Source organism: Setaria viridis, chromosome 3, assembly GCF_005286985.2.
Source record: "Setaria viridis chromosome 3, Setaria_viridis_v4.0, whole genome shotgun sequence".
NCBI classification, from domain to species: Eukaryota; Viridiplantae; Streptophyta; class Magnoliopsida; order Poales; family Poaceae; genus Setaria; species Setaria viridis.
Window position 1 is genome coordinate 49,424,222 of NC_048265.2, and position 19,680 is coordinate 49,443,901.

At 49.6% G+C, this 19,680-nt stretch overlaps 1 protein-coding gene across 1 annotated transcript; it reads left to right on the top strand.

The window, feature by feature from the left end:
- The first annotated feature begins 1,952 nt into the window (after positions 1-1,952).
- Positions 1,953-2,564, top strand: LOC117849401 (polyubiquitin-like). The gene has a single exon (XM_034730933.1). The coding sequence runs from the start codon at positions 1,953-1,955 to the stop codon at positions 2,562-2,564; it is 612 nt and encodes a 203-aa protein (XP_034586824.1).
- The last annotated feature ends 17,116 nt before the right edge of the window (positions 2,565-19,680 follow it).

A 19,680-nucleotide genomic window follows, 5' to 3' on the forward strand; every position in this document is an offset into this window, starting at 1 on the left:
GGGGAAGAAAGGAGAGGGAGGTGGCAGCCCAAAGAGAAAAGAGAAGCTGGGCCGGCGCAAGAAAAGGAGGGGGAAAAGGAAAAATGGGCCGGCTGATGGAAAGGGCCCATTCGGTTGGGAGGGGGAGAGGGAAGGTGGTGGCCCAAGAGAAAAGAGAAGGGGAGATGGGCCTGCGCAGGGGAAAAGAGAGGGGGAAGGAGATGGGCCGGCGGATAGGCCCATCCGGCTTGAAGAAGGAAGGAAAGGAAGAGAGGAGGGATTTCGGCCCAAGGAGAGGAAAGAGAGGTGGAGGGTTTTTGAGAATTTAAAAAGAGTTGAAGTTTTTAAAATCCAATTCAAATTCTTTTGAAATTCAAAAGCAAGCATTCAAACAAAAGCCAAAATAAAAGAGAAAAGAAAAACTCTACCAAGCACTTATTGCTTCTAAAATTATTTCAAGTGCTCTTTAATTATTTAAAGACCGTAATTTAAATAAGGTAATTTATTTAATCCTTAGAGCACGAAAAAAAACTAGACCGAGTTGCTTACATTATTTTCATGATGGAATTTTGGGTGTTACAACGTCGCATCCTAAACCTGCACATCACAAGCCAAGAGCAACATCAAACCAACACAACGTTGTCAATCACTCATCATCCAAGGGTGACCACCATTGGTCCTCAAAAGCATTATCTCAGGTGATCCAGTTCTTCTGTTGGCCAGCTGAACTACAAAACATGGAAGCGGTAGAGGTAGCAGGACAAATTTTTGAATAACAATAGTATTGTATATAGTCTTTTTGTAGCTTTGAAAACTCTGTGTGAGACTTGTTTTTTATAGATTGTGGTACACATGGCTTTGACTTCTAAAACATCAGTTTGTTTATGCAATGGTTTTTCAAATCTAAGGTATATATCCAAACAGATTTCTTTTGATTTACTTTTGAGTATATCGTTCGGTTTGATCCACCATGCAGTAAAATCGCGCACCACGTACATGGAGATGTGACAAGTGCAGCTCTATCGCCTATTTTTTTTGGGTGCCCACTGAATTTGACCATCATCCCTCTCTCGCTCACGTTGACAAATTAAATGAAACCGAAGAAACAAACAAACGCTCTCAATCATGGCATCCAAATGACCAAACCACACAACAAACCGGTAGCAACTTGCCCTAATTATGTATGTAGTCGTGAACTCGTGATCGTTATCCTACAGCAGCTGTGACCCGAAGGAGGAACTGTGTAGGAGGCAGAAGAGGCGTGGGGTGCAGACAAAACGAGGCTAGCTAATTTGCTGAGAGTGAGAGATGCGTGCGTCATAATGAACATAAGAAATACAGTACGTATGCAGAATTTGTTCGGCTCACAATGGTTGATTAGAACTTTTTATTTTTTTTATTCAACTGAACGATAGTTAGTTCTTAGCCTCAAACGACTCTTTTCATATCAAGACAGTAAAGTTTGCGGAGATGCATACATGGACTGATAGACTGGTGATCCTTATTCTGAGTTCCCAGAGTGACGGAAGTTTCCTTGATCTTGGTTAAACCCTAGAAAATAGAATTTTTCTGATCCGGCCAAGAATAAAAAAGGGCCTCCGAATTCTCCACTAGGCCTTGTTATCACCGCCCTTCATTGGGCGGGTTCTGCCCTTCACACACGGTGCAGGCGTTGCTGTTGACGAGTGCCGGCCACAGGACGCGCTTTGCATAAGGAAATCTCCTACCAAGCCGGGTTATTTATGTAGGAGTAGGCAACAATGGAAGCGGAAATCACCTTCGAACTCGAAATCGGATCATATCTCGGTATCTCCTTCCATTCACGGTATGTACTGATCTGCATTGCTCTCATGGAGTCATGGTAACGCCTAGGCTATCTTTTTTTTAGGATTTGTTCACTACTGATCCACATGTGTTCCCCTTCCCTATCCTGCATTCAGATGGAGAGAACCGAGGCACACCGCAGGGAAGGCATGCCCCTGGTCCAGCACCCTGCCGCTTTCACCGGTGCCGGAAACGACGAGGGGCTCCGCCGCCGCCGTGTCGTTGGAGGGAGCAACGGCATCTTTGTCCGGAGGTCTGCCGGTGAGGCTATAACGCTCGAATGGGACGGCTTGGAGACCGTAGCTGATGTCAAGGCCATGATTTATGAGAAGGAGTGCATCCATCCAACACTGCAGCGCCTGATGTTCGGAAGACGGCTGCTCTACAACGAACGCACCCTGGCCCATTACAACATCCAGAAAGGTTCAACGATCCACCTGCTAAAAAGTGACTTGGGTGACGGTAAAGGGAAGAACAGTATCATTGTCAAGAAGCTCACCGGTGACATTATCATGCTCAAAGTGGAGCTCCGGGAAACCACCGTCGCTTATGTCAGGGGCATTATCGCGGAGAAGGCGGGCATTCGCCAGGCACAGCAGCACCTCGTGTTCCATGGAAGGCCCCTCGACGACAGCAACACCTTGGCCCATTACGGCATCGAGGAGGATTCAGTTCTCCATTTGGCCCCTGGTCGACGTGGCGGTGGCGGTCCACCTAAGGTAGCGAGTATATATGATCGAGCATCTTTGTTGCTTACATGAGTATTACCTCTCATTTCAGAATTTATGACATTTTTAGGATTTCTACGTGTTCTCTAGTGATAACTTCATGAATGCCAAGGATACGGTCGTTATTAGGGGGTGTTTGGGAAACACCTCCTAAAGTTTAGGACATGTCACATCGGATGTTTGGATACTAATTAGAAGTATTAAATATAGTCTAATTACAAAACTAATTGCACAGATGGAGTCTAATTTGCGAGACGAATCTATTAAGTCTAATTAGTCCATGATTTGACAATGTGGCGCTACAGTAACCAGTTGCTAATGATGGATTAATTAGGCTTAATAGATTCGTCTCGCGAATTAGTATAGGGGTTCTGCAGTTAGTTTTATAATTAAAATATGTTTAGTCCTCCTAATTAGCGTCCGAACATCCGATGTGACACTCCTAAAGTTTAGTACCTTGTATCAAACACCCCCTTAATCATGCGGGTAGGGGGATGGTGGGGCGGCGGTGTGGGTGGGATGTTTGCTCTCGCGGGAACGCCATGGGGCAGGCGTATCCTCGGTGGCCGGAGCCGCGGCAGAGGCGGCAGCAGATGGGATCGCGGCAATCTCGCACCAAGTGGTCGCGAGCAAGGCAGCGGTGGCAGCCCTGGTGGTGGAGAGGGATGGGTTTGGGGTAGCGGAGTGAAGGCAGGGGTGCAGGGCGAGCAGGCGAGAGTGCGGCTTGCAGGTAGGGGTGGCTGGTGGGAGCGACAGAAGTAGTGAAGCCTGACGCGACGGGAGCGACGTGGGTGCGGTGTCCGTGCCTGTCCACACGACGCACGTCATGTCGCGGCAGGGGGAGCAAACCAGAGCTTGCGCGGGAAATAAAGACCGGATCCGGGCGTACCCGTTGATGACGCTCTACTCTGCCCAGGGGTGTCGCTTTGGCGCCAGAGAGGGAACCATCTCGAGCCGCGCGCTTGTCCGGGGGAGTGACTGCTGGTGGTTGGGCGGCATTCACTGCGGTTTCTTCTTCCTTGAGCGCAGCCGCCATTGCCGCTGCCTGAGCTTCGGACGAGTGCAGGCGGAAGAGCTGACGATGGAACTAACTCAAGATGGCCACACGCGTGACAAGGAAGTTGACAACGTTCATGTTAGTGAGCCTAGCACTCCGGCCATGACAGCTCGCGCGCGGACGAGGGCTGGTGGGGCCGTTAGGTGGAAAGAGAGGACCGAGGACATGTAGTAGGGGGTGAAATGGGGTGCAAGGAAGGGGGTGGTGATCCAGAGGTAAGTACCGGGAGAGGACGGGAGTGCACCTGGGACGGCTGTGGTGTGGAAGTTGCGGAGGAGCAGCTCCTGCATGCGGGCTCCCGGCCTGGCATCATCCTCGACGGCGGCTGCGGACGCGAGCAGCAGTCTTGTGTGCGTCGTCGGGCGGGCACGGCGAGAGCTCTGGTGGCGCGGGAGGGTGGTGGCACAGCGGCGCCAGCGCTAGGTGCGCCAGAGCCGGGGGCGTGCGTCTCACGAGACGCGAGAGGCGCCATCCGCCGTCTAGGCCATCTTTTTTAGGATTTGTTCACTACTGATTCACATGTGTTCCCCTTCCCTATCCTGCATTCAGATGGAGAGAACCGAGGCACACCGCAGGGAAGGCATGCCCCTGGTCCAGCACCCTGCCGCTTTCGCCGGTGCCGGAGACGACGAGGGTCTCCGGCGTCGCCGTGTTGGAGGGAACAACATCTTTGTCCGGAGGTCTGCCGGTGAGGTTATAACGCTCGAATGGGATGGCTTGAAGACCGTAGCTGATGTCAAGGCCATGATTTATGAGAAGGAGTGCATCCATCCAACACTGCAGCGCCTGATTTTCGGAAGACGGCTGCTCTACAACGACCGCACCTTGACCCATTACAACATCCAGAAAGGTTCAACGATCCACCTGCTAAAAAATGACTTGGGCGACGGTAAAGGGAAGAACAGTATCCATGGAAGGCCCCTCGACGATAGCAACACCTTGGCCGATTACGGCATCAAGGAGAATTCATCAGTTCTCCATTTGGCCCCTGGTCGACGTGGCGGTGGCGGTCCACCTGAGGTAGTCAGTATATATGATCGAGCATCTTTGTTGCTTACATGAATATTACCTCTCATTTCAGAATATATGACATTTTTAGGATTTCTATGTGTTCTCTAGTGATAACTTCATGAATGCCAAGGATATGGTCGTTATTAACCATATACTACTTATGTTCCTCTTTAGATGGGCATCATCGCAGCACATCGCAGGGAGCCCATGCCCCCAAATGGGCTCCGGGGCCATCGTGTCGAGGGGAAGACGAAGCTAATTGTTAGGATGACGAGGACGGGTCGAAAATTCATACTCGAATTGGATCTCTTCAAGACAATCGCGGGTGTCAAGTATATGATTTATGACAAGGAGGGCATTCCCCCGGACCAACAGTACTTTGTATTTGATGGACAGCAGCTCGACGACGATGACCGCACCCTGGCCGATTACAACATCCCCTACGGGTCAAGTCCGGTACCGGTCCTGCATCTCCTCGTCGGCGCCAGGTTGGATATCTTTGTCAAGAAGATCACCGGTGAGATTTTGAAGCTTCACGTGGAGTTCAAGCGTACCATCTTCCATGTCTTGTACTGGATTAATTATTATAGGGAGAAGCGCATTCACTGGACACAACAGCACCTCGTGTTCGAGGGACAGCCGCTCGACTACCACCGCACCCTTACCGATTACAACATCCGGCCTGGATCAACTCTCCATTTGGCCCTAGGCCCAAGTGGTGCCCGCGATCGGCCTGAGGTAGCAATTATAATCATCACCCTTGCTTCTTACGGTAGTATTTCTACATACTAGCTAGGTGGCAATCGTCAATTTTTGCCAAGCAAATAAGCATGAATTAGTAATTCAGCTTAATTGCCCATCTCTTTTCAAATGGAAAAAAACTAGCTTGGTCCGTTTGGATCTCTTGCCTCTCCTTTCTTGGCTAGCTTCCGCGTTTGGTAGATGCCCTCCTCCTCCTAAGGTATCGATTATCAGCAGCCTTGTTTCGTAGCTTATTATTTCCATAAACTACATTTATCCCCTACTGATCCATAAACTGCATCTATGTTCGTTTGTTACCGATCCATATGGACTAGATAGATACGCACCCTATTGATCCATACACTGCTTATGTTCCTTCTTCAGATGGACAAGATACATATCATGACACTGACAGGTCGTGTACTAACACTCAAATTGGACCTCTCAAAAACAATCGCCGATGTCAAGGATATGATTCAGGATATGGAGGGCATTCCCCCGGACCAACAGCGCTTCGTGTTCCAAGGACAGCAGCTTAGGACTGAGTGCACCCTGGCAGATTGCAACATCCACAATGGATCGACTATCCATCTGGTCGTGCGCCTCCGCGGCGGTGGGATGAATATCTTTGTTCAGAAGCTCACCGGCGAGATTTTCGAGCTCGGAGTGGGTTGCATGCATAGCATCTCCGAAATAAGGGATATGATTAATGAGAAGGAGGGTATACACCGGACGCAACAGCACCTTGTCTTGGATGGATTGCCGCTCGACGATGACCGCACCCTGCAAGATTACAACATCCACGATGGATCAATTCTCAATTTGGCCCTAGTCCCACTCCCACTTGGTGCCGGCAGTTCTCCTGAGGTAACAATTATCATCATCCTTGTTTCTTAATGTAGTATATATTCTTACGAAGTAGCAATCGTTAATTTTTCAAAATCAACTAGCCTGAGGTCCCGCGCAGTTGCGCGGGTTAGTCATAATATAGTATGTTTTATTTTATGATATTATTTAATAAGATATAAACTAAATCTATAATTAATTTAATATATTGGTGATGTGTCTGGTTTCTCACCAAAGTTAAATTTTTGTCTAAGAAAGGGTTAGGTTGATAGGTTTTGGCACGTATAAGATATAAATAAATAAAATAAATGAAAGTGATATAAAAGTACAATAGATTCACTACTAGAAAAATGACCTCTCATCCCGAGGCTTAGTACCGGTCACTTTTGGACCCGGTACTAATGTTTGGGAGCCCCCGGAGACCCTTTAGTACCGGGTGGAAGCTAAAGGCTTTAGTACTGGGTGGTACTAAAGAGTGTACTAAAGCTCCAACCGCTGGCGCCCCCTTCTCTCTCTCTCGTCTTCTTATCCTCCCTCCTCTCTCTCTCACGGACTTCCTCCTTATCCTTCCACTCCTCTTCTCTCTCACACATACTCCCTCCTTATCCTCCCACTCCTCTTCTTCTCTCTCACGGATGGCGGCGGAGGCGGAGGGCGGGGGTGGGCGGGCCACGAGGCCATCGGAGGGCGGGCGAAGGGGCGGCGAGGTGGCAGCGGGAGCGGCGGGGCGGGCGGAGGCGGAGGCGGGGGCGGGGGCCGACGGTGGGAGGCGGCGGAGCGGGCGGAGGCGGAGGGGCGGCTGGAGGGGCGACTTGGTGGGCGGGGGCGGGAGCCGGCGGCGGGGGAGGGAGGCAGGCCGGCAGCGGGGAGGGCTGGGGCCGGCGGGGCGGGGGATTTCATTTTTTTAATTTTTTAACACCTCTTAGTACCGGTTATTTCAACCGGTACTAAAGTGTCCCCCTCTAATACCGGATTGTTAGTACCGGTTGCACAACCGGTACTAGAGGGGGGTTGGGAACCGGTAGTAGAGATCATTTTTCTAGTAGTGATTATTTTTATTTTGATATCTTTTATAAATTATTGTGTAGAACAATAATACATATGTATATAGCCATACAATTTTTTTTTAAAAAGAAGATGTTTGGTTTACGATATTGTGCACCATACAAAAATGCGAGGCCATGCAAAAACGCGAACAATGGATTTTTTTTGTTTTGATTGTAATTTACCGAACTATTAATATGATATATAGACGCTACATGTCATTTGTTTCTTCCGAACATAGTGAGATGAGATCTTATTTTGTAGATAAAATCGCAAAGAGCAGTATGATACAATAGATTGAAAATCAATTTTGTATTTTATAGCTATTAACATTTAAATTTTAATTACCCAATAACTTGAAAGTTTGTTTGTATATATAATAGACCGTAAGGTCTGAATGAAAAAATATAAGAAAAAGGGTGGGGGAGGAGGAGATTTCTCCCAGAACGACAGGAGCACTGGTCGGCCACCTGGACCGTGGCCTGAGAGGCGCACGCGCTGGGCTTTTGGGTACATTTATATGTAATGGCAAGGTGTGGGTGCGTGAGGGTTAGCATTTTGTTAAGACGTTCTCACGCAAGTCGAGAAAACCTCTGAATCTATATCCCACCCTTACATATGTGCTTACATAGGTGCCTCGTAGCCCGCATGAGTGACCGAAGACAGACAAGGGGATTTTTTTAACCTCAGTTTAAAATTCGCTACCATGGGAGTCGAACTCAGAACTTGAAGAGGTGCCACAAGAGGCCCTAACTAACTCAGTTGGAGACCCTTTGGCAATTAGCTCTCTAAGACTATTCATATAATCTACAGTACTATGACGTTGTAGGAAATCAAGCAAAAAATGAATGAAATCATTAATGAATTAATGATATTGCTTAGTGTGTAGTGTAGTTGGATAGAAGGCCAAAATGAAAAACAAAATGGCCCTTCAAGTTTCAAACTGTAGTTTTCTTGTGATTTGTAATAAAACCCCCATTCCCTAACCCTAATCTGGATATCAACATTGACCACGGTCCACGGTCATATCTCTACCTAATATTAAAATAAGTAAGGTTTCTGCCTCCTTTTTTCCGTCCGTCCTGACAAGTGGGACCCACTTGTCATAGGGCTCCGTCTCCTCCCGTCCGCCGCATGCGCTCCGTCTCCTCCTGTCCGCCACCTGCGCGTCTCCCTCCCGTCCCTTCCTCTCTCTCCATTCTGACAGGTGCCTAGGCCAGGCAGCAGGTGGCTCGTCTGCGTGCCCCAGTTTGCCCCTACAGCGCTGACGCCAACCACCGCCACGCACAGCCAAGACACCAACACGGCCGCTCCATGGCTGGACCCAGAACCCATGGATGGACTATTACAGCTGCAAATCTCGGGGCAATTTTGGTGGATTCCTCTGCTTTGCATCAAGAAACCTCAAGCTCAGATCTTGAAAACGGCGAGGTAAAGAAGAAATCTTGGGAATCGGCGAGAGCAAACCTCCAAAAAAATTTCAGCTCCAAATCTCAGGGTGATTTTGGTGGATTCCTTTGCTTTGCACCAAGAAACCTCAAGCTCAGATCTTGAAAACGACGAGATAAAGAAGAAATCTTAGGAATCGGCGAGAGCAAACCTCCAAAAACGGTTTCAGAAATCCAATTTTTGAGCTCCAAAAGCCTATCTTCGGGGTGCGGGTGCCCTCACCGGGTGCCGCCGTGGGTGCCCACCGCTGACCACAGCTCGCGCTTGGCCCTACCAGCCGCGTCTCGACACCAGCGCCGCCGCCGCTCGCGGCCTCATGCCCGTCGGCCTAAGAGGATGGTTACGGTGGCGGCCTGGGGTTAGGTACAGCGGAGGAGGATGGCAACGGACTGGGGCTAGGTGCGGTGGAGGAGGATGGCGACAGCGGCGGCATGGGGCTCGGTGCGGCAGGGGCGGGCGTGGCCTTCTTCTTGGCGCCAGCCATGGAGAGAACGGGAGGAGAGGGATGGGTGGATTGTTATTTGCTTGTGTTCATGGCCTGGCCCATCTACACCGCCATGGAGAGAGGGATGAGTGGATTTAAGTGGACGGTCAACATCGGGTACACGCTAATGGCGGATGGTTTTTATTGAACAACTTTTTACGGTTTCGATCCCAGCATTTGCAGCTGCATGATTTTCTAATCGACTCGCCGGACATGCGCGGTGCTCTGCTGGGGCATTGAATAATATTCAACACCTGATTTGTGGCTTTTTGTTTGGGAGCCATTACCATTCGATGCAGTGGCAAGCATGCAATTGGCTAGCCAAATTAATTTTTCATTTCAGAACATGAACTTGCGCGGTCTATGGTTCTTGCTGTACCAGTTACAATGATATTTTACTATGAAAAGTATTTGGTTGGATGCTTAATTGAGCAGTGGTTTGTTTACGGACGGAGTATTTGGTTAATGCCTGTCTTACTTGAATTGAAAGCGTTGAACAATGCTCCGCGGTAGTGGTAGAATAGCAGTTGTTGTTTAACCTACTATTGACTTGGTGTTTATTCCCGTTGCAACGCACAAGCATATTTGCTAAGATGATATGAACAAACAAATAGATTTTAAGCGTTGGCTGATTGCTTAATCTGATTTGATTGCTGATATAAGGAAAATGGTGATACTGGGGAGGACATTGACTCTTCGAGTGATGAGGATGAAGAGGTACACAACTTGTTAAATGGCTAAGGAAATCAAATGTCTCTTAATTTGATTTGCTTGACAATTTTAGGATGATGGTATTAATATGGAAAATTAGCAACAACCAGCTCTTCAAAAGATGATTATGCAACAGTTATTTGCAGAGTTGTTAAATGTTGTGGATCATGGGTGTGATTTATGGTTAGCTAATCTGATTTGATTGTTAATGTCAGGAAGATATTGAGATAGGGATGGAAGACTTAAGTACTGATGACGATGAAGAGGAGAATGAACTAGAGAGCAGTGAAGAGTCTACTGAAAAGGTTTGTTCTGGCAGCTCTGATTGTCTGCTGCAGAAATATATGCTCTGTTGTGCCATGTGCATTTGTCTCTGAATTTGATTCGCTTGACGATTTTAGGAGGATGGTAATATGGGGAATTGGGGACAACCAGATCTTCAAAATGACGATTATGCAACAGTTATTTGCAGAGTTGTTGAATGCTTGTTGATCATGGATGTGGTTTGTTGTTAGGTAATCTGTTTTGATTGTTGTTCAGGAAGATGTTGAGACAGGGATGGAAGACTCGAGTACTGATGGTGATGAAGAGGAGGACGTTTTATTCAGGTTGGAAACACCAATCGGGACTAAAGGCCCCCTTTAGTCCCTGTTGGTAGTTGCAACCGGGATAAAACTCCCTAACATATTCCCGAGAGCCGCAACCGGGAGAAATGGGTTCTTTAGTCCCGGTTGATATTACCCACCGGGACTAAAGAGCCCTCCGTCGGTGGCCATCGGAGGCTGATTTAACTCTCTTGCTTGAATAAAAAAATATTTTAATTTAATGGGTATTTGAGTTGAAGGAAATAATTAAGTCAAAATTCTTTTGGTTTTCTAGTAAATGTGTAGACATCCAATAAGTAGACATTTAATAAGTGGAATAAAAATTTAGTAGTTTGAAAAACACAATTGATGATCATTTACCGTAGCAACGCACGGCCATTTTGCTAGTATATATAATTGATGAAATTCACCTTGCAAATTGAGGGGCTTCGCTTTAAAGCATTAGAACTTCAAAAGTAAACATTGCCTAACGAATTGGTTTTCTTGCCTCTTGTAACCCAAGGATGAATACGGACTGGTGCAGACAGAACAGCCGTGGGCCCGCGACCATGGCCATGATCAGCTATCCTCCGGCGCCAGCTGGGCTCTGGTGGCCGCTGATGAGGCCATCGACGAGCAGGAGGAGGTGACCGGCGATACGGAGGAGCAACCGAGCGAGGTGAGGATCCATTGACTCACACTCATGGTCTCATGTCTCATGGCACGGACTATCATTTAGGCACCAGTACGTGCACGACGCAGGTGCATGTAGGATGATTAGAGATGACAATTTTCTGGGATTTCTATGCGTCGGTTGACCGATGCTTCCGGCTTGGCGTTTCATACTTCTCGTGTTTGTCCCCCCTTCAACATGGCTAAACTCATCCATTCTTCAGAATATGCTGCAGGTTAATGTCCATGGCATCGGCGCCCTGGCCGATCAACTGGAGCAGAAGCGGAAACGCTGGTACAAATACTCTCTCAAGAACCTTGTGTTCGCAATCAGCATATTGGCCACTTACCTTGGTTCTGCATCAACGTCATCCTCCATTGGAAAAGTAGCTTTCAAGATCGCCATTGGAGCTGCCTTCCTTGCAGATGCGGCACTCTCAATATTGATGCCGCCAAAGTGGGGCAATGCCTTGGTCTACCTCTCATGGTTCCTTGTAGTGTTAGTGTCATACCTCTTGCTTGTCTCTTTCAACAAGTATTATGGCTATGCCATTCTCCTCGTGCCGGTCCCGATTGTTGTTGCCCTCCTTCAACTTAAATTGAAGCTTAGGGTTATGCAACAAAGAAGGCCCGGCAATGAAGAATCTGTTCAAAATGCCGATCCTGAGAGAGCTAATCAAGATCAAAACACCAGTAATGATGAAGAAGATGATCAACATTTTGATCGTATATTTGAGTTGTCAGGAGACATTGTCAACTGTGGCGGCATCATCACCGTGATCTTCGGGAACTCAATGGTAGGCCCAGCCAGCGCACTCGGGTTCCTGTTCTTCTATACGGTAGCTCTCGGGCTCTACTTGATGATGGTCACAACAGTGAGAGCTGTGGCTCTCACTCCCCATGCTCGGTTCCTGGCCATCCTGCTGAAGGTCCTGCTGGTGATCACGCTTATCACCTCCTTGATACATGGTGTTAGCGGCTCAAATGGTTCGAATGTTTATATTGCTCCTAGTTAACAAAGCCAATTTGCTAGCCTCAATCAAATGGTGTTCTCAGATAAATGATGTTTTTTCATAGAGTGAAATGCACCACGAGCCTTTAAACTTGTCGCGGTGTGCCAAATAGGTCCATCAACTCTGAAAACGCATTTTTAGATCCCCAAACTTGCTAATCGTGCCAAATAGGTCCAAATCTTGGCTAATCGTGCCAATTTGTTCTAATCCCTCTCGTCATCCCTATCATCCTCCCCCACCCCTCCCTCTCTCTCCCCACGCCATCGTTCCCTTCCCGCACCGGCCGCCATTGCTCCCTCTCCCGCGCCTGCCATCGCTCCTCCCTCTCCCCGCACCGGCGGCTGCCCCCTCCCTCTCCCCACGTCGGCCGTCGTTCCTCCCTCTCCTAGCGCCGGCAGCTGCCTCCTCCCTCTCCCTGCGTCGGCCCCATCCCGGTTGCTGGCTACTGTCGCGCCACCCCAGACGTCGCTCGCTCATCGTTGTCCCGTCGTCCGCCCGTGCATCCCAATCCACAGCTGCCGGTGGCTCCTCCAGCGGGCACGGTGACGACTCTGAGCGGCGGGATCGAACTCCCCCATGAGCAGCGCGCGCGCACAGCGCAAGCTCCGGTGGTGAAGCGGACGGGGCAAAGGGAGCACAGGCGATGCGGTAAATGGGTTGAGGTCACTGTTGGGCCCCTCCGCACTCAGCTCCCCATGGCCGCGGGGCACCGGCTCAAGTGTGGTGGTCAGCCCCGGATCCGGCGTAGCGTGGGGCCGGTCCTAGGCCACGGCGCGCGCGCAGTTCTAGGAGGCCGACGGGGTGGACTGGCGCGGGGGCGGCACAGGCCCACGGCGAGCGGATGCGACGGCGGGGTGATGTCAAGCAGGACCACGGGATGTGGGTGCCAGGGCTCCGGGGCGGCGCCCTAGGGCCAGGGCGTGACGACTGCGGTGGCGGCGCGTGGCTGCGTCACGCGGCGCCTGGTAGAGGCCCTTGCTCCATGCCGTATGCGGGCGGCCTCATGCTACAGCTCCGAGTGAGGCGTGCCCCCCGCTGGAGGAGCTTCTCTGCCGCACGCCACCACTCCCCGTTGTGCCCGCGGCCCTGCTCACCGTCCGCCACCGCTCCCAATCGCACCCGCAGGTGTGCTTGCTGGGGGAGCCACTCACCACGCCAAGCGAGCCCTAAGCGACCCGTCTTGGTGTTCGGCAGCCATGCGTGGGCAGGCCCAGCCCCGCCGAAGTGGACGACGGTAGTCTGGCAGCAGCGGATGGCGGCCGATGTCTGTCCCTGTCCAGCTACAGCAGCCGAGGTCGGAGCCCAACGCAAGCGGACGGTGGCAGCCTGGCAGGAGCAGATGGTGGCTGAGGCCACGGACTAGCATGAGCAGACGGCGCGTGCGGTCGTGCACAGGCGGCCATCGGCCGGAGAACTGCAGGACCCCACGTGGGTGGATGGCGACGGCCGTTGTTAATTTTTTTAATTATAAAACATTGATTATGAGAGTTTACAAGCAGTTTACGGGCGTTTTAACAGAAATTGCAAAGATTTGGACCTATTTGGCACGATTAGCAAGTTTGGGGACCCAAAAATATATTTTCAGAGTTGATGGACCTATTTGGCATAGCGCGACAAGTTTAAGAGCCCGTGGTGCATTTTACTCCTTTTCATAATATGGGAATGCATGTTTGTATATCATTGGCTCATACTGCATGTAGCGCGCACGGAGCATAGGGATGGTAGCAACGAAGGGGCTGCCCAGCAGTAGCAGGAATGGACTAAGCCCGTCACCGGAGTCGCCTCATCGGCGGTGAGCCCAGTCACGACAAGGCTGGGCACTTTCACATACTGAAAAGGCAACGGTGGTGACAAATCACTTCACGGGTGCCATGAAACGACTGCTACCAAGGCAAAATGACATCAACTGGGATATCCTAAATTTACAACGACATAACTTAGAGGACCTTGACTTGGCCTTCACGGAAGAGGAGATCAAATGGGCAATTCAGCTAATACCGAGTGACAAGGTGGCGGGACCGGATAGGTTCACTGCTGCGTTCTTTCAAGAATGCTGGGACATTATTAAGCACAACGTCATAAATGTTGTTAATGCTTTTCACCTCCTCTGCACTTCGAGCTTAAGCCTAATAAACTCTACTAACATTATCCTGATCCCAAAGAAGGAAGGAGCTGAAGATATATGCGACTTTCACCCTATAAGCCTCATCCACTCCTTCATCAAAATTATAACAAAAGCAATGGCTGCACGACTCTCGCCGCACATGAATTCTATTGTCTCCAAGAACCAGAGTGACTTCATAAAAAAACGGAGCATCCATGACAACTTCATGTTTGTTAGAACTAAGATCCGGCGCCTCCATAGAAACAAGACTCCGGCCCTCTTCCTAAAGCTCGATATTGCAAAGGCTTTTGACTCTATTAGATGGGAATACCTACAACCCCTCATGTGAATCCTGACCGCTGGTGCGACTGGGTTGCAACCCTCTACGCACATCATCCTCGCGTGTACTTCTCAATGGCATCCCATGCGCGCTGATCAAACACGGGAGAGGATTAAGACAAGGGGACCTATTATCCCCTCTTATTTTCGTCATTGCTATAGATCCACTACAAAAGCTTTTGAAGATGGCGACTGACCGGGGATATTTATCAAAACTGTCGGGCCGCACGAACGACCTAAGAGTTTCAATGTACGCTGACGACACGGCCATCTTCATCAACCCAATGCATAACGACATATCCAACTTGATGGGACATATCCAACTTGATGGAACTCCTCTCATGGTACGGAGATGCATCGGGTCTCAACACAAATTTTCACAAATCTATGGTCATTCCAATAAGCTGTGCAGGCCTCGACTTGGATGAGATATTATGCTCCCTACCGGCCAAGCGTGGCCTCTTCCCAATCAAATACTTGGGCCTTTCATTAACTACCGGGAGACTACGGCGTGTAGATTTCCAACCTCTAATAGACAAGGTGGCAGTGAAACTGACCATCTGGAACAGGAAGAACATTAGTCATGCCGGTCAACTGACTCTTGTTAAATCGGTGCTCACATTGCAGGTCATCTACTACCTTACATCTCTATGAGTGCCAAGGAGCATCCTTAAAGAAATTGATAACAAAAGGAAACTATTCCTATGGGCTGGAGCGGAAGCGCTTACAAGCGCTAAATGCAAAGTCAATTGGACGAGATCGACTTGCCCCACCACTATGGGTGGTCTAGGCATTTTACACCTCAGGCGCTTCGCAAGAGCGCTCAGACTACGCTGGCTGTGGTGGCGGTGGTCAGATGATGATAAACTTTGGGATGATGATGACTTGCCGTGCTCCACAAATAACCAACTGCTATTTGCGGCTGCAACATCTATTGAAGCAGAGATGGGGCAACAACTAGGTTCTGGACTAGCGCTTGGTTACAGGGATGGCGCCCCTGCGATATGGCACCACACCTATTCGTCACTCAAACAGGTGCTAACAAATAATAAATGGATAAGAGACATTAATCTACGACACCGTTCATTCTCTGCACAACACTTCGTGGAATTCATTTCGTTGTGGCGCGCAACATGGGAGGCAAACATGCAGCAGGACGAAAGGGACATAATACGATGGAAATTCACAAATAATGGAGAATACACAACCACCTCAGCTTATAGCGCGCAGTTCATTGGATCGTCACAAACAGACTTTCGAACAATTGTTTGGAAATCATGCGCCCCTCCGAAATGCAAATTCTTTGCATAGCTACTACTACCAAACTGGATGTGGACATATGATAGACTACAAGCTCGAGGATGGGCTAACTCTAGAAAATGCACCCTATGTAGAAGAAGAACAGAGACTGCGGCCCACCTTTTCACCGAGTGCAGATTCACCAAGCGGATCTGGGGAGAAATGGCCCATTGGACAGCCACAACCGACTTGCTTCCGCACAATTGGCCACAGACGGCCTCAGTGCATCAATGGTGGTTGTAACTGGCTAAGACGGTGTGCACGGATCGGCGGGGGCTGAAATCACTCATTATCCTGTTACGTTGGCTAGTATGGAAGGAGCGCAATGCTAGGATCTTTGACTGCAAAGAATCGACAATTTAGCAGGTCACACAGCTTATTAAATATGAGGCGTCCATGTGGATGATGGCCGGAGCAAAGCACCTGGCAAACCTAGTGCATCGATCCTAATGTCTATTGCTGCATCCCCCAAGTAACGGGTGGGGGAATAATACCTTTGTGTTGCTTTTCGTTTTTTTCAGCAATACTGTAACTTTGTACATTTTTTACTTTTTTAAAATCTTTATCCTCTTTTTAATATAACACAGCTCTCCCGTCAGTTCTTAAAAAAAAAGTCACGGCCAAGGAAGCGGCACCCAGTCCCACGATCGGAAGGCCCTGGCGCACACGTCCAGCCAACGCCGCCGCTGTTCCTCCGGCGCCCTCGTCAGCGATGACCTGCACACATTTGCATATTTGTAAGATCGTTTTGGTCATGCGGATGTTGAAAAGCTCCCGGATTTAATTCAAAGTCGAACAAGATCCTAAGATTTTCTAGAGCAATCCTACTCTTCCAACAGTGCCGAGCTGTGGCTACCTCGGGCCGTAATTGTGCAGTAGTCGACCGGCCCAAACTAACTCGGGCCTAGCGATGTGCTGAGTTTTTCCGGCACAGTGGGCCTCCTCGCATGGGCCAGCAGACCGGCCCAAATCAGGTGAGTGCTTTACACGCGACGTTCAATCGTAGGGAGACGTTCGAATGCTTTGTGATTCGTGCTCTGACGTGAGGGAATTGCTGCGACCTATTGCGGTCAGAGGGGGCAACACATCAGAAGCCACGTGCTGCACTCTTGCGAACTTTACAACATAGTTTTCTTTCAAAGTGCAACTCTCGCTACATTTGATAACACATTGCACAGCGGAGTGGAACAGCCCCCTTGCCCCGCGTTGCTCCCGCCCAGGCGACTAGAGCGGCGACCGCCCACCCCCGCCACCCCCCCTTCCTCCCCTTCCCTTCCCTCGCCGCGTCGAAGGGGTCTGCCGGAAGCACATGCCGGCTCCTAGGACAGCGGTGGGTGTGCCCAGCGGCGGCTCCAGCGGAGGGAGAGGATGCCACGACGGACGGAAGGCAATGGAGAATGAGGGGGAGCACGTCGCCGGGGAGCGTGTTGAGGAGATCCTTGCCAGCCCGGTGACCACTGGTGGCCCAGCACGGGGCGAGTGGCGGCCGGGGCGTCAGGCGAGGAGGCTGTGCGATGAGGCCGGTTGGCGGAAACGAGGCAGCTCAGCAAAGAGGCCGCGCGATGCAGGATGGAGGTGCCAGGATGCGGGCGCGCGGCCCGGCGGTGGAGGAAGTGCGGCGGCCCAGCTGCGGCGCCAATGGAGAACGGTGGTGCGGAGGTGGCACCAGCGTGGAGGACAGCGGCACTAAGGCGGCGCAGGGCGATGAGGATGTCTGCTGGTGAGTGAGCGGAGGCGCAGCGGCGACACCACCCCAAATAGACTGCCGTGACCATGGTCTGGGAGGTCTGGTTTAGCTGTCTAGGCTCCGTTCTTGGTTGTAATAGTTAGCTGTATAAGTGTCAAGTGCGCTTAAAATCGTGTGCGTGTGCCCGGTTGGTTCGCGTTGTAACGTTTCAAACATTCTCTCCTTCTTAATATAAAGATACGTAGCTCTCCTACGTATTCTGAAAAAAGGAGCATTTTTTAGTTACAGCCGCCTCTAAAAATAGTAGTTTCGAACCCAGCTGCCTCTGAGAATGGTTTTCTAGAGGTGGCTGGTAACCTCTGATTTCCAGAGGCAGCTGGCGCCTCTACAAACCCATTTCCAGAAGCGCCTGGGAATTCGGCCCGCGTATAGAAATAGATGCAGCACAATAAAATTTATAACTTTTTCAAATCAATTCGGAGGAAGATAACCCTCATATGAAAGTTGTAGCTCTCGAAAACATCTACACTTTGTAGTTGATAATTTTTCATTTGAAATCATTTACAATCCAAAAATTCTGTTTGAAGTTCTCACATTTTGAAATTTGAATTTTTTGAATTTTTCAAATGACCTCAGATGGAGAAATGACCAAAACCAAAGTTATAGATATCTTTGAGATATACAACTTTGTAGTTCAAACTTTTTTATCTGCATTCATTTAGTTTATCAAAACTTTATTTCAAGTTCTTATATTATAAAATTTGAATTTTTCAAACGACCTTGGATGGAGAAACTACCAAAACTAAAGTTGTAGAAAATGACCTCGGATGGAGCAACGACCAAAACTAAAGTTGTAGAACTCCACGAGATCTAAAACTTTGCAGTTCTAACTTTTTTCATTTGAATTCATTTAGTATCTCAAATATTCATTATACTATTTAGAAAGATGAATACAAAAGTAAAGTATCTCATATTTGATCACAAGTGACTTTAGGGTGAAGTGGTTAGTGAAGACTTACGTGAGGGTAATCCCAACAGCCGCACACGCATATATTTTGCGTGAAAAATCATGTAACTTGCGGTGAGTTTTGGTTGACATGTGGGCCTCCCTAGGATTTAAAAAATATTTTTGCTATTTTTAAATATTTTTGCTATTTTTTTACACGATTTGCAAATTCTAGAGAATGATTGATTTGTAGAGGCGGCTGGGCACCGCCCCTGATTTCTAGAGACCTTTTGGTAGAGGCGACTAGCTCTGCATAGGCTTCCCAGCCGCCTCGACTAATGGGCTCTGTAGTAGTGTTTGTGTCTAAATTCTTTTTCACAATATGAAAATCAAATATAGTGTATGGTTATGTATGTGAAAATGTGAACTCCCCAAGAGCCAAGCAATGCCGGATTATGGCTGAGACTATAAATGTCCAAACGTTCCACCCAGTCCGACACGACACGATGGGATCATGCCTAGGCACAACATGATCGGGCACGACTCCAGTCTAACCGTGCCGTGCCGGTCCGGCACGACAGCTCGCAAGCCCGACGCACAGCCTAAATCCGTTTTCACAATATGAAAGATCAAATATAGTGTACGGTTATGTATGTATGTGAAATTGTAAACTCCCAAAGAGTCAAGCAATGCCGAATTATGGTCGAAACTATATGTCCAAATGTTCCACCCGGTCCAACACGGCACGATGGGATCGTGCCTAGGCACGGCACGAATCAAGGTACCACTCCAGTCTGACCGTGCCGTGCCGACACGACGGGCACGACAGCCCGCAAGCCTGGCAGCACAACGGGCGCGACCGCGCCGCTTCTACCGCCGGCTGCGCCGCGCGCTCCCCCGCCGCGCCCAGGCCACCCCGCCAACCGCCTCTCTCCTCGCGCACCCCGCTCGCCACAGTCCAGACCCTGCCGGGCCAGGCCACGGTTTGATCACACAGCCCCCGGCGGGTCCGCTCCTGGTGTCCGTTGCACCCTGCCTCTAGGTGAGTTGCGGCTCTAAGCCAGTGGGGTGTGAGCCCATGTCTGTCTTATACCAGACGTGTGGGCTAGGTGAGATGTCACAACGATCCGGTCCTTAATCGGCCAGGGCAAGCTCTCCTTAG

What these genes read in the sequence shown, in the direction of transcription:
- LOC117849401 (XM_034730933.1), top strand. Translation starts at nt 1,953, where the DNA reads ATGCCCCTGGTCCAGCACCCTGCCGCTTTCACCGGTGCCGGAAACGAC.